This window comes from Desmodus rotundus, chromosome 4 (genome assembly GCF_022682495.2).
Source record: "Desmodus rotundus isolate HL8 chromosome 4, HLdesRot8A.1, whole genome shotgun sequence".
NCBI classification, from domain to species: domain Eukaryota; kingdom Metazoa; phylum Chordata; class Mammalia; order Chiroptera; family Phyllostomidae; genus Desmodus; species Desmodus rotundus.
Window position 1 is genome coordinate 71,392,482 of NC_071390.1, and position 13,756 is coordinate 71,406,237.

General features: G+C 46.4%; 1 protein-coding gene across 5 annotated transcripts in view; it reads right to left on the minus strand.

The window, feature by feature from the left end:
- Nucleotides 1–247: 247 nt before the first annotated feature.
- RET (ret proto-oncogene) overlaps nucleotides 248–13,756 on the minus strand; it is a 78,033-nt gene continuing 64,524 nt past the window's right edge. For 4 of the 5 annotated variants that reach the window (XM_024561278.3, XM_045196114.2, XM_045196112.2 and 1 more), the window contains 8 exons: nucleotides 13,435–13,542; nucleotides 11,881–12,095; nucleotides 11,677–11,799; nucleotides 6,352–6,422; nucleotides 4,943–5,080; nucleotides 3,728–3,827; nucleotides 2,101–2,248; nucleotides 248–818 (listed from right to left, as the gene is read on the minus strand). In XM_024561278.3, coding sequence (XP_024417046.1) covers nucleotides 661–818; nucleotides 2,101–2,248; nucleotides 3,728–3,827; nucleotides 4,943–5,080; nucleotides 6,352–6,422; nucleotides 11,677–11,799; nucleotides 11,881–12,095; nucleotides 13,435–13,542 — 1,061 coding nt within the window. In that variant the 3' untranslated portion in view covers nucleotides 248–660. Of the gene's footprint in view, nucleotides 819–1,368; nucleotides 2,249–3,727; nucleotides 3,828–4,942; nucleotides 5,081–6,351; nucleotides 6,423–11,676; nucleotides 11,800–11,880; nucleotides 12,096–13,434; nucleotides 13,543–13,756 lie in introns of those variants that run through there. The other variant, XM_053922784.1, reaches the window with a different exon arrangement.

Genomic DNA, 13,756 nt, shown 5'->3' on the forward strand with positions numbered 1-13,756 from the left:
CACTCCAATGCCCCTTTTCTTCATACTGTTCTTGACAGCGTAGTGACCACTCAGTGATGGGGAAAATGTCTGTGAGCTCTCTTCCCTTACACTGCCTGTCTACATGGCAAATATGGCATCAAATATCTCCATTGTGCTAAACCTAAGAATCATTCAATTAAAAAAATATTCTCAGGATCTTGAATGCTGAACTGAGGCCTGTCCCAAGATCCCTCTCCCATTCCAGCCCTGACAGGGTTTTGACACCACCACTGGGCCTTGCCAAGGCTCCCATTCTCAATGAGGACAGGTTGTTTGGGCCAGTTTTTTTCCTTGCTGTCTTTGTGGGGTATGTGTGTGTGTGTGTGTGCTTCATGTTTAAATACTGTTGCCCAATTTGGTGGCAACAAGAAAAATCAAACAGACCAGGTAATGAGTGAGGGAATCAAATGTGTGAGCACAGAATATGGTGATCCCTGATGAACACAGACCAACACTGGTGCTGCTGAGCGCAGAAGAGGAATGAAGGACCTGAACACTGCACTTGCAGCTCCCATCCAGAGCACAACATCTGCTAGGAGAGAAAGTCACCAGCCAAAGGAAAAGAAAAAAATGAGGGACTGGTGATGGTCTCAGCATGTGTCCTCTCCTTGTGAGTCCATTGCCTTTCACAAAGAAATGTTAACTATCAAATGAGTCCATTAATTGTGCCGCTGAGGGTGAAACCATCCAGTTAGCATATATACTATCATTGGCATATCTTGGACACCCAGGGTTAATGCCATCGGCTCTCGTGAGTGGTACAGGACTCTCTTCAGGCCAGTTCGGGTCTGACATGCCTAAAAATGAAAACAGATCATTTGTTCTGCACTGAAGAATCAAAATTTCATGTGCAGACAGTAAGGCCTTGGCAAAACTCCCTTTGAGGTTCAAACCAAACTTCTGGTTTCTGTGTCAATTACATGAATGGTTTCATGCTCCAGGTTTCTAAAACGTATTCAGAGGAAATATTATGAGCTCTCTTGGTAACTGTAACTTAACAGAAACTACCAATTTTGACTTTTATAAGCTTCAAACTCTCAAGCTTGACATATATTTGATGGCCTATCTATAACTCTTTTTCTAAGGCAGTGTAAAGCACCAGCACCTTGCTGTACTAAATGGTTCACTGCAGCAGGCAGCTTCTATAAAATGTCTGTAATCCTTGGGGAGAGGATCTGCCAGATCAAGGATGCACATAGGTGAGTCCCACAGTGGTGACAGGAGAAATGGCATGTAGCACTAGACCCAAAGCCAGCAAGGAATCAAGTGACTCACAAGGCATGCAAAAAGAACAATCTCAGCTGCAAAATGCTTGAAACTCCAAGATTTCAAAAAAACAATCAATGATGAAGTTAGGAAACAGAAAAAAATTCAAGTGTTTAATTGAAGACAAAAGAAGGAGTTTTGGCAAGAACCACACTTACTGTCCATTGCAAGACCACAGCACCCCAGGCTACGTTATTTCAAAAAGTATTTGCTCTAGCTTTTAGCACTGACTTCTTAAGTGACAACTGTCATGACAGTGTGTAATGCAAAGGAGTGAAACAGCAGCTTGTGTGTGACCTCCCCAATGTGGGACATGTGGCTGGGAACCCCCTACCAAGGGGTCTCCCAGAGCTGCCCACCCACCCAGACAGGGTTGCAGGGACCACTGGCTGTGCTCAGTGCAGGCAGGGTGGTGCTGCCTCCTCCTTTCTAAATTACATGCCCCTTCCCCCCCAGTTGGGTAAGTGTATCCCAGTAGTTAAATTAGAAGTACTTTGACTTGATACCCACCCCAGAAATGATTTATTCATAATTTTCTCAATATCCCCTGAGTGTTCTGCCCTGCTCTCTATCATCTTAAATTGCTAGGCAGTATGGTAATTACACTTATTTTCACATCCTTTAAAAAAAACATAGCTGCAAAAATGCCTACATGTAAATGGATGCAAAGTCAGACATTACAAATAAAAAGGTTCAGAGTAGACTTTGGTTTCATTCAGACAAGAGAGACTCTTAAAAAGCATTCCAGAGAGTAAGGATAGTGCAGAGAGGAACAATGTCACTAGAATCTAGTAAATGCATGTGAAATTCTACCATAGAGTTTGTTTTCAATCCACGTGGAGGGGAGAGTTCGAGGGAGGGGAGCATTATTACAGTCCACCAGGGGTGTCTCCTCTTCTGAGAGGCCATCATCATAAAGCAGGGAGTCGGATGGGGTGGACGCGGCCAGGTCCAAGTAGTCCTAGAAGAGATAGATGGCTGGTCACCACCCCACAACATGTGCCACTACTGAACATGTCCCTAGGCAGAAACCCTGGCCATATCTCATCCCATGCCAGCCTATCAGTTTCTTTGAGAGATCTGAGCCCCTCACCAGATTACCAGCATAGGGTCCCACAGCCCCTGCTTCACCAAGCCCTGTTCCATAGTCCTCATTGCTCCTCCCTCTAGAAAGTCACCTCCTTGGGGACAGTAATGTCCTCCACTATTATTCTGGTCCTATCTCTGCAGCAGTGGGCAACATGCCCCATGTGGGGAACTGGTCTGTTTGTAAACCCTGAGGATCTCTGGGGGAGCTTGGTGCAGCCCCATTACTCATGCAGAAGTGCCAAGACTCATCCTCCATCTGCAGGACACTTTTTAGCTTTCTTCCAAGGACTCCTGACATCTAGAACATCATATCAAGACTCTGAAATCTGCAGTCACTGATGTGGGTTTTTCATAGGCTTCAGGTCCCAAGCAGGACAATCCTGCAGTGCTTGCTACTCCCACTGCTCTAGTTAAATGTGTATAAAAACAGTCCCAGCATTTTCTTCACTGCCTCTCAGCACTGCTCTAGGAAAGGTTGTCTCTTGGCATTAGCTAACACTTGTTTGGGGTGACCCTTCATTCACAGGATTTGGAGGCTTTACCCAAGTGATACATTAATGTTAGGTTTTATTACAAATGGCCTAGACCATGCATCTTGCTTTTCCTGTTTGAAGAAATTACAACTGTCGGTAAATGTGTACATGTGAGGATGAATGGTCTATGTATACAATGCAAGGGCAGGGTCTTCGTCTGTTTGTTTACTTGCATTTCCATGGTCTAAGACAGAATATGGTGCACAGCAGTTGTTCAATAAATTAGTTGAAACTTTGTTGACTTTCTCATTTTCCTACAGAGTTGTAAACTGGAGGCACACATTGGGATTTTGAACATTTAAATGAGTTGCTAACATTAAAAAGTGGGAAACTTGACATAAATATCCCTTAAAACTCAGAAGACCTGGCATGCTTAATTCATTTTCCTATAGGTCACACGCAGCTACAGCAAGGAGTCCTTTAGAGGGGGCTGGTGTCCTACTCCCTAGTCACTTCACCCTGGATGGGACTGTCAGAACATCTGAAGTGAGAACACTCACATCTACTCTTTCCTGTGATTTTGTTTGGCTTTGGAATATTTTCCTCCTACACCTGTCTTTTGAGAGCTCTTCCTAAGTGTCGAACTGAGAATCTTGCTGTCCTCATGATTTGAAAAGAAGCCCAAGAAGCCTGATGCCCTCAGAAGTCACTATGACTATCTTCCCCTGTATAGCCTTGCTCTGTGCCTGCACAGGGACCTCCACGTACCTGTGTTGAGGCTGGAAACCACCCCTGCCATTCCCCACCCACCACACACACCCCACTGTCATGGTCAGCTTGTAGGAGGCCTGCACTGGGAATCTGCTCTAGGTACTCACTCTTCTCTTAACCATCATCTTCTCCAGGTCTTTGCTGATGTCGGCAAACACTGGCCTCTTGTCTGGCTCCTGCTTCCAGCATTGCAGCATCAGACTGTACCTGGTGGGGAGTGTAGATAGGTGACTACAACCCAGCAAGGACCTCCCTGTCACAGCCAGCACATCCAGCTGTGGCCAGGGCCTGGCGGGGGGCTCTGTTCCCAAACCCAAAATCAGTTTCTGCATCATTGCATCCTTCTCTGAGATGGGCCAGGGTCTAAGGGGTCACTGGGGGCTCAGGGTGGTCTGTACCATAAGCTTCCCTTTCCTTGCGAGAGATTTGTTTTCATGTCCCTTTCAGGTACACTGGTAGGTACATAGCTAACAAGATGTTGTGCTCACTATGGTGGCTGAGTGGGAAATGCCAGTCCTTAAAACTCTTATGAAGGATGAACTAGATGTGGAAACAAACAAAAACTTCTGCCAATCACACCTCTGTCTTATACCTTTATCACCTCCTCATTTCTGTGGGGCCCCAGCCTGGCTGCAAGGCCTCCTGCGCTGCTGTGTGTGGAGCTCTGGGCAGCTGGCTGCCAGTCCAGGCTGCCAGGGTGGTGGTGCCACTCACCTTTTAGCCCTGAGTTAGGCACACGGCAGAAGCATACCGACTTTGTGGAATAAATGGACCAGCATGTCTTTGCATACAAACAACCACTTTCTCGTATGTTCTCAACCTGTCCTCCAAGAATCATCTGAGAGAACCTCTGTGTGTGACCTTGGGCCGAAGTCTGGGCTTCTCCTGCTTACCCTTTGTCTGCCTTTGCACCTCCACTTGGGCATACCCCAATAAGTGCCCCATGGGCCAGTCTGAATTACCTGCCCCTCTTCAAATGACCTGAAAGGACAGGTCTGTATAGCCTTGGGCTCAGCTGCTCTCTTAGTGTGAAGTTCATCTCATTCTTCCCACAAGCCCTCCCAGGGCCCTGCTCCCCCTTATGCTTGTAGGTCCCCCAGGAAGCCTGCCCAGTCCCCAGTGGAGTTGGATCCCCAGCATCTGCCACCGTGTCCAAGGGTGGTTCTGTGACATCTGCCCTGCTATTACTCACCACCTAGCTCACCACAGACTGGCACCAAGGGCTGGCCAGGAGTGGGGAGGGAATACATGCATAAGCCCCTCCCTTGTCAGACCCAGGGTGTCTGTATCAGGGAGGCTGGACCCACACAGAGCCTGCTCACATCTCCTCACTGCAGTTGTCAGGCCTCTCCATCCGGTAGCCCGTCTTCAGAAGGTTGAAGAGCCGCTCAGGAGGAATCCCAGGGTAAGGGTTGCCCCCCAGGGTCACAATCTCCCACAGCAGGACACCAAAGGACCACCTACAAGGAGTAAGACAGCCAGTGAGTGGCTATACCAGGCCTGCAGTGCCCTCTGGGAAGCTCAGACATTCATCCTCCCAGCAGCTACTGACTCATCAGCCTAGAGTCCCCTACTGCCACCTGCAGAGTGCAGGTCTCAGCCTGGATTCCACTGCACCAACTGATGCAGGATGGAGGTGGGAATAGCCATCTGTCTGCCCTGCCCCTGCTTCTTTGATGCTTCCCAGCTCAGTACCTATACCCATAAGGGGCACTGGGCAATGGTTCCCTGAAGCAGCGGGGATGACCCAGCCCAGCCCAGCAAGTGCAGCAAGATGCAGGCTGGACCCAGGTCAAGTGCCCAGGTGTCGGGCATACTTCCTTCACCTTCTTTTTTGTGCTTGGAAATTTTCATAAAGTCTTAGAAGAAAAAAAATCACTGCTATTGAAAAAATACTTAACTGTGAGGGAAATTTAATTGTAAAGTGGGAACAAAATCATATCACAAAACAGCATTATCACATGCGCCCACTTACAGTGGTAAAGAGAAAATACCTGCACACTGTGGAAAACACTAGAAGGCCATGCTTAGGAAAGCCTGCAGTAGTTACTTAGGGATCCAAGTGACTTTTAGTCTCTTCATCGTGCTTTACTCTAAATTTTCCAATTGTCTTATAGTCAACTTCCATAATCAAAAGAGTTTAATACTATAAGAACTGCCTTGTCATAGCCCACATTATTCAAGATATGCACATCTGTTGATGTCAGAACACTTAGAAGAAACAAATCTGTTGTGTTTTTGAAAATTATCAAGTCTGTAATTTGACCTGGAAGACTGAGTTTTGGTTCCTGTCTTTGAGCAGTTTGGGGCACAGCAGCCTTGAACTTACTCAAGGCTATTCCCACCTGTGGCAGGGATCAATCCCAGGGCCGCTGCCTGAGCCCAGTCCTGCTCAGGCCCACAGGAACTGTTTGACTGGACCTGGGTGTCGCTAAGACTCCCACAAAAGGGAGGGCAGAGGAAGAGGGAAAAGAGGAGGAAGAGAAGGGCATTTGTAGCCACTGCTCACTGCTCTCATGCATGCTACAGTGGCTTTCAGAACTACTGCCTGGGCCCTGGTCATCTGCTCAATGAAGACAGGAAGCTCCCTCTTGGGGTTCACTGCAGATGGGTTGGCATGAGCTGAGAGGCACTCAGGGCCAGTGCTGTTCGCTAGCTGAGCTGCCCAGACAAGTATCATAATCCCTTTCACATGTGACCTCCACCCTAGGAAGGCAACACCCACACTTACACATCACTTTGGGTGGTGTAGATATGATCAAAAAGGGACTCAATTGCCATCCATTTGACTGGAATACGACCCTAAAAAGGGAGTGAAAGAAGGGCATTAATATTACTCTGACACCTTTTGAACTGGAGGAGAGGAGTGGCCCTGTTCCAGGTGCTTCCAGTTCTGGGGGGGGACTGAGTAATGACACCCAGATTATTCCTAGGTACACAACTGGTAGCACAGCTTCAGAGGGGCCAGAGATTTAGCCTAGCTTTTCCAGGCGTGGTTGAGATGACGGAGGTAGTCAGCTGGCTTGCCCACGGATACACAGGGCTTGCTTGTCACAAACCACATCCCTGCTTAAAAAAACCCAAGAAGTTGATACCAAGCCCAAGGAAGGTCCCCTAGGCCACATCTTGGGAGCTCTGAGGCACCCTGGGTGCTGCTGCCCAACCAAGGGGCCAAGGACATCATCTAGCAAGATCTAACCTGATATCTGAGGGTGAATGACTTTGGGAGACTTCCAATGCAAACTAACTCACTGCAGGCTCTTGTGAGAAGCTCTGAGGGAAGAAATATGTTTAATGTGCCTTGAGGCTGTTTTTTCCCTTTTATGCCAGGGCCCTTTTAGCATCCTGTAGAACAGTGCCCCCCACTGCAGAGGTACTGGGGTAAGACCTAACAAATCATTTCCAATGCAACTTTTAAAATTTTTATTTTTCAGTCAAAGTCGGCATTCAATATTTTATTAGTTCCAGGTGGAAAGTATAGTGATTAGACATTTATATACCTTACAAAATGATCCTCTTGATTAGTCTAGTACCCATCTGACACCATACACAGTTATTACAATGTTATTGACTATATTTCCTGTACTGCACGTAATTTACATCCCAGAAACTATTCTGTAACTGCCGATTGGTATTTCTTAATCCCTTCCCCTTTTCACCCAGCCTCTCAACCCTCCTCCCATCTGGCAACCATCACCTTGTTCTCTGTATCTATGAGTTTGCTTCTGTCTCGCTTCTTAGTTTATTTATTATATTGTTGGATTCTACATGTAAGTGAAATAATATAGCATTTGTCTTTCTGTCCAAGCTATTTCACTTACTTCAATACTCTCTAGGTCCATCCATGTTGTTACAAGTGTTAAGACTTTGTTCTTTTTTATGACCAAGTAATATTCCATCACATATATGTACCACCTCTTCTTTATCCATTCATCTTTTGATTGGAACATTTAATCCATTTGTATTTAAACCAATTATTGTCAGGTATGTAGTTATTGCCATTTTATTATTTTCTGATTTTTTTTTAGTTCTTCTCTGTTCCTTTCTTGTTCTCTTGCTCACTTCTCTTGTATGTTAATAATTTTCTATAGTGTTGTGTTTGGATTCCTTTCTGTTTCTTGTATCTCTTTTGTGGTTACTATGTGCTTCATATGTTCTAAGCTATGTTTATAGCAGTCCATTTTAAGTTGATGGTCACTTAAATTTGAACACATTCTTTACTCATTACCATTATTACTCACCCCTTCCATATTTATGTTTTTGTCATTTTTTACTTCTTTTGTGTGTTTGGGTGTATCCTTTAATTTATTGTAATTACACATGATCTTGCTACTTTTGCTTTTTAACCTTTGTCATAGCTTTAGTGTTGGTTGATCCACTGCTTTTATTATATGTTTGCCTTTGTCAGTGATATTTTTTATTTGTATTTTTTATTTTCTTCTCCTCTTCCTCCTCCTTCTTCAAAAAGTCCCTAAAACATTCCCTGTAATAATGGTTTGGTGGTGACAAACTCCTTCAGCTTTTTCTTGTCTGGGAGGATCTTTATGTCCTTTGATTTTAAATGATAGCCTGGCTGGGTAGAAAAATCTTGGTTGTAGGTTTTGCTTTTCATCACTTTGAATATTTCATATCAATCCCATCTGCCCTACAAAGTTTCTGCTGAGAACACAGCTGACAGTCTTATGGGAGTTCCCTTGTAGGTAATTAACTGCTTTTCTCTTGCTTTTTAAAAAAAGATTCTCTCTCTCTCTTTAACCTTTTGTATTTTAATTAAAATGTGTCCTTGTGTAGACCTCTTTGGGTTCATCTTACTTGGGACTCTCTGTGCTTCCTGGAGTTCTGTGTCTTTTTCGCTCAACAGGTAAGGGAAGTTTTCAGTCATTTTTTTTTCAAATAGGTTCTCAATCCCTTGCTCACTAGCTCTCTCCACTTTTCTGGTAGCACTATGATGTGTATGTTGTTATGCTTGATGTTGTCCCAGAGGTCCCATCCCTTAAAGTAGCCTTATTTTGAGAGATTCCCGCCCCCTCTTTCTCTCTTTTTCTCTCTCTGCTGTTCTGATTGGGTGTTTTCTACTCCCTTGTTTTCCAAATCACTGATCCAACCCTTTGCTTAATCTAATTTGCTGTTGACTCCATCTAATGTATTCATTTCAGTTATGGTATTCTTCATTTCTGTTTTTTAATTGTTTCTATCTCTTCTTGTATGTTTCTTATCTCTTTGTTGAAGTTCTCACTGAGATAATCTATTCTTCCCCTAAGTTCAATTGAGCGTCCTTATAACCCTTGTTTTGAACTCTGTATCTGGTAGATTGTTTGCCTCTAATTTGTTTAGTTTTGGTTCTGGAGTTTTGCACTATTCTTTCATTTGGGACAGGTCTGTCTCATTTTGACAGCCTCCCTGTGTTTGTTTCTATGTATTAGGCAGATCTATATCTCCCAGTCTTGGCAGAGTGGTCTTATGTAGTAGGTGTCCTGTGGGACCCTGTGGCACAGTCTCCCTGTTTACCTGAGCTAGATACTCTTTGGGTGTCCCTTGTGTGGGTTTTTGTGCCCTTCTGTTGTAGTTGAGCCTTGATTGCCATTGGCATATAAGTGCGTAGGACTGACCCTCCTGATGATGAGCTGTGAGAACTGACCATGACTACAGCAGACAAGCTACTGTGTAAAGGCTTGACTTACCCCAGGAATGAGATTTGCCATAGTGAGGCTCAGGGACCTGCTGAGTTCACCTTTTGGGTATGATGTTTGTAGTGCTAGTTGGGTGGTGTTCTGGTATGGTATGAAGCCAGTCACCAGGTGTGTTGGTTCGGGGGCCCCTTGGAGAGGCTTCAGTGCAGGCCAAGGTCAGCTGGTGCCTGCCACCTGGTAGGAGCTACAAAGTGACTTTCGGTTGGTAGCTGCCTGTCCTGGGCTTGGAGGCATCTCAGGGTGGTTATGCTGTGAACCAAGGCCAGTTACCACTACTACCAGGCTTGGGGCCACATAGTAAGAGATTTGGAGCACACTGAGGCCAGGGGATTCTTGTTTGGGTTTGTGGACCTTTGAGAGATTTTAGAAAATTCTGCAGTGCAAACACAGGCTGGCAGCTTCTGTGGATTAGCCTCTGAAAGAGATTCGGGCCAGGTAGGGTGTAAGAGAATCATCAGGGTGGATGGGAACCATATTATACTGGCTAATGGAGACTCAGACTTTGTGTCAGGCTGCACTTGTAGGCTGGGTTGGTGGATGGCTCAATAAAGCAACAATGACGCTTGCAGGCACTTTGCTCCTGGAGAGAACTGCCCTTCCTACCCTTGCTCTGAAGGCAGATAATTCAGTTCCTCCCTGTTTGTCACTGGCACTTTTTAAGATGTTATCTTTTTTTCTGGACCTTAGGGTGAGTGTTTGTGAGTGAGTGAGTCTGTGCTTGGGCCCTTTACAAGGACTCCTGGTCTACAGTAGCCCCTCTGTCTCACCTGGAAGGAATCCCCACTGATTTTCACAGTCATCTGTTGTGGCAACTCCTCTTCCTGGCACTGGTGATCTGAGCTGGAGAACCTGGTGTGGGGATGGGACCCCTTACTCCTCATTGAGGACCTCCACAGCTGAGATGTCCCTCCTGATCCTTAGTTGCCACACATGGGTATGACACAAGCCCATTTTGCACCTTTGTCCCTATCAGTGTCAATGTGCCTACTTCTTTATATTCTTGGTTATAGTCTTTTCAGGTGGTTCTATAATTTAGTTGTAATCTTGATATGGTTGTAGGAGGAGGCAAGCATAATTTTCTTATTTTGCCATCCTGACTAGAAGTGTCCCCAATGCAAGCTGATAGATAGCTTTTCAGTAGGTAAGTCTTCAGGCACATATCAATTAAAAAATATGTGCACTGAATTTTAATGCAGCATTTACTGTAATTTCTTCTTCTTTAAAGCATTCTTTAGGATTCATGACCTTAATGAAGTGTGGCTGTTTCTGGGGCACACGTTTGTAACAATGCTGCTTGCAGCCTGTGCTCTCCAGGGCCCTGTGTTTAGACTCCTTATGTTTCTCTTTTCTGTGACACAGCACCTTCTTGGAGGATCAGTGCGACAACAGGAAGGCTCTGTCCACATCCCTTCACAGGGTGGGGAGTAGCCCCTCTCCACTTCCCCTTTGGCAGCATTGAGATATGCTATCACAACGGAAACCCCAGAAAAAATGAAATATTGTCCTTACAGCCCGTGGCAACATAAGGGCTTTGCCCCACCCCTCAGAGTGAAGCTGAAGTGTATGCAGCTGCTTTTGGTGGTGTTTTTTTTGAGCAGCATCTGTTCTGAATGTCAAGTCAGTTGTGACTCGAATGGCTTGTGAGCTGGCCCTGTCTTGTCTGTCATAGGGAGGCTGCAGGAGAGGGTCTAAGTGGGCAATAGAGCTGAGAGGGCCAAGACAAATGCCATAGGAAACTGGCCAATGCCATGGACCAGATTCCCCCAGAGGGGCCCAACCACCTACTTCAGAAATTTGGAGAAAGCTTTTTGAGGATCCTATAATGAGTCTCTGGATCCCACTTCCAGGGCCCTCCTTGCACCTTCCAAACTCACCCAGCCAGGGATTCCCAGGCCCCTTCCCCAGGGGAACCTCCACCTGTAATATGCTTCATTCTTTCCTGCAAAGAACAGCCCTTCACTCTCCTCTGGGAAAATAGATAAATTACACAGAAAGGAAACAGTGACCTTCGTTCTGCAGAAGGGAGAGGGATACTGTGAGAAGAGGATGGCTATTTCTGAAGCATTAGGTGACCTTCAAAAATGATAGTGATTAAAAGCAACAGAAACTTCAGGGCCCAGCTCAGGAATGGCAGATGTGGTCCTCAGGAAGAGAAGGAACGGACTCAGGGATTAGTCCTAAACTGGGTCTTTGGAGACTCAAGATCAGGGAAGGATTTAGGGATGACGGCTAGAAGTTTATACTCTAAAAATCCACTTGATATTCTCCAGGTATTTTAAGGGCTCTGCCTCTATGGGCACTATGACTGCTATCCCCACCCATCCGAGGATTCAGGCAAGCACATCCTAGAACCTGGAACCTGGTACCTTGCTCCTTTTTACATAGGAGTCCTCTTCATACACATCCCGGGACAGGCCAAAATCCGAAATCTTCATCTTCCGCCCTTCGGCTACTAAGACATTTCTGGCTGCTAAGTCCCGATGAACAAGCTGTAAGGAAGATAATAACGGGGACCTCTAAAACCCAGGCCCATCATAGGCAGTAGGGGTGCAGGCTGGGGCAGCACACACCTTCATCTCGGCCAGATACCGCATCCCCCGTGAGATCTGCCAAGCGAAGGAGATGAGGTCACCCATGGTCAGGGCCCGCTCATCTGGATTGTCCAGGTAGCTGGAGCTGCGGCTGCCTCTGCTGCCAACATAGCCAGGACCTGCTTTGCGGCTCTCTCGCAGGAAGCCCCGAAGAGAACCATACTTGGCGTACTCCACGATGAGAAGAAGTGGCCCTGGGGGCAGAGGGGACTGTGGGCTGGTTGCCTGCCAAGCTCTGGGCAGGTGGAGGTCAAGCCAACTCTGGGTACCTCCCACAGCAAAAGAAGGAGGGGATGCAGGCCTTCTCAGGACAGCTCCGCATCCTACCAGTAAGTAGGCAGGTGGACACAGCCCTGCTGAGTGGCAAATGTCTGGGTTCCAGGCAGCTTCAGGACTTACCATATTTTCATGTGTATAATGCACACTGTTCTGCTCAGATTTTTGAGGGAAAAATAAAGATGTGCATTATACATGGGTAGTACCTGAAATGCCTTTTATCTGTTCTTGTGTTTTGTAATTATTTGTTACATAAAATTTCTTGTGCCATAATACATTCAAAAATAAATGCTAAAATTCCTTTATTAAACAAAAAACAACGATCTAAATATAAATAAATAAAATATTGAATTAAAAAATTAAAATTAAAGATTTCTTTCCTGAAAGTCTGGGCCAAAAACGTGGGTGTGTATTATATACAGCAGTGTGTCATCATGGCAAAATACGGTGATTTCCAGGTCATTCTCACATCATTTGCTCTCCATTCTGTGAGGCTAGTGCTGAAGCCACTGCCTATGTGGTTGAGCATGACCTTATCCCAGGGTGCCCAAGGAGATGACTACTGCACTCAATGCTTCCTGGGGATGCACACCCCTGCTGCTAGGAGGTCAGGCCTTTCTATATCCTTGGTCCTGCCATAGCATGGCCTGGGAATGGTTGATGGAGGCAGAGTTTGGATTGCACACGGCCTACCTGCTTTCTGTCCCCATCCTACACCCAACCCTAGGACCAGCATCCCTGCTGTCCTCTCCCAATTGGCTTCCTGGCCCCTCACACCCCCAACACACACATGTGCATAAATAGTGAGAGGCCCCTCATGGCTGGTCTCCTGTGTCCTTATGTGAGAAATAGTGACAATGCCTTTGTCATGAAGGACTGGGGTCACCTAGAGATCATGGCATGGTTAGTCCCCAGTAGGTCCCTAGAAGGCACCATCCATTTTTGGAGCTCTTTGTCTGCAGCTCTGCCTGGAGCAGGGTGATAACAACCAGAATGTTACCAGATACCTCTGGGCAGCTCCAGCAGGCCTAGGGCTCCCAGAGCAGTGGCCTCATGCAGGCACTCCTGCAGCAGTCCCTCTCAGCCTTCTCACTGACATAGGAGGCTCTAGCCAGGAGCCAGAACCAGAGATCATGCTCCCAGGAAGACAGAATAAAGGCCAGAGAAGAAGAGGATGGGGAGGAGGAGGAAGAAGAGTGCAGCAGCCCAGAGCTCCTGGCCTGTGCCAGGCTTCTGCTGCCCTGTGGCTGGCCTTACCATCCTGGCTGCAGGCCCCATACAGCTTGATGACATTGGGGTGGTTGACCTGCTTCAGCAGGTTGAATTCTGACAGTAGGTCCCGCAGCTCATTTGGGGAGGCATTCTCTGAAACACATGTAAACAAAGAAGGTTGCAAACCTATCCCCGTGAAGACCCCTTCTGTGACCATGCAGGGTCACATTAACACACACTGGGGCTCTGCAAGGACCCATTATCTCCTTCTGAAACACCTTACCCCAGGATCCCACAGCTTGGGGCTACTCTCAGCCCATAGGATGGTTGGCCTCTTCCACCTCTGGGAATAACAACCTGAGGACCC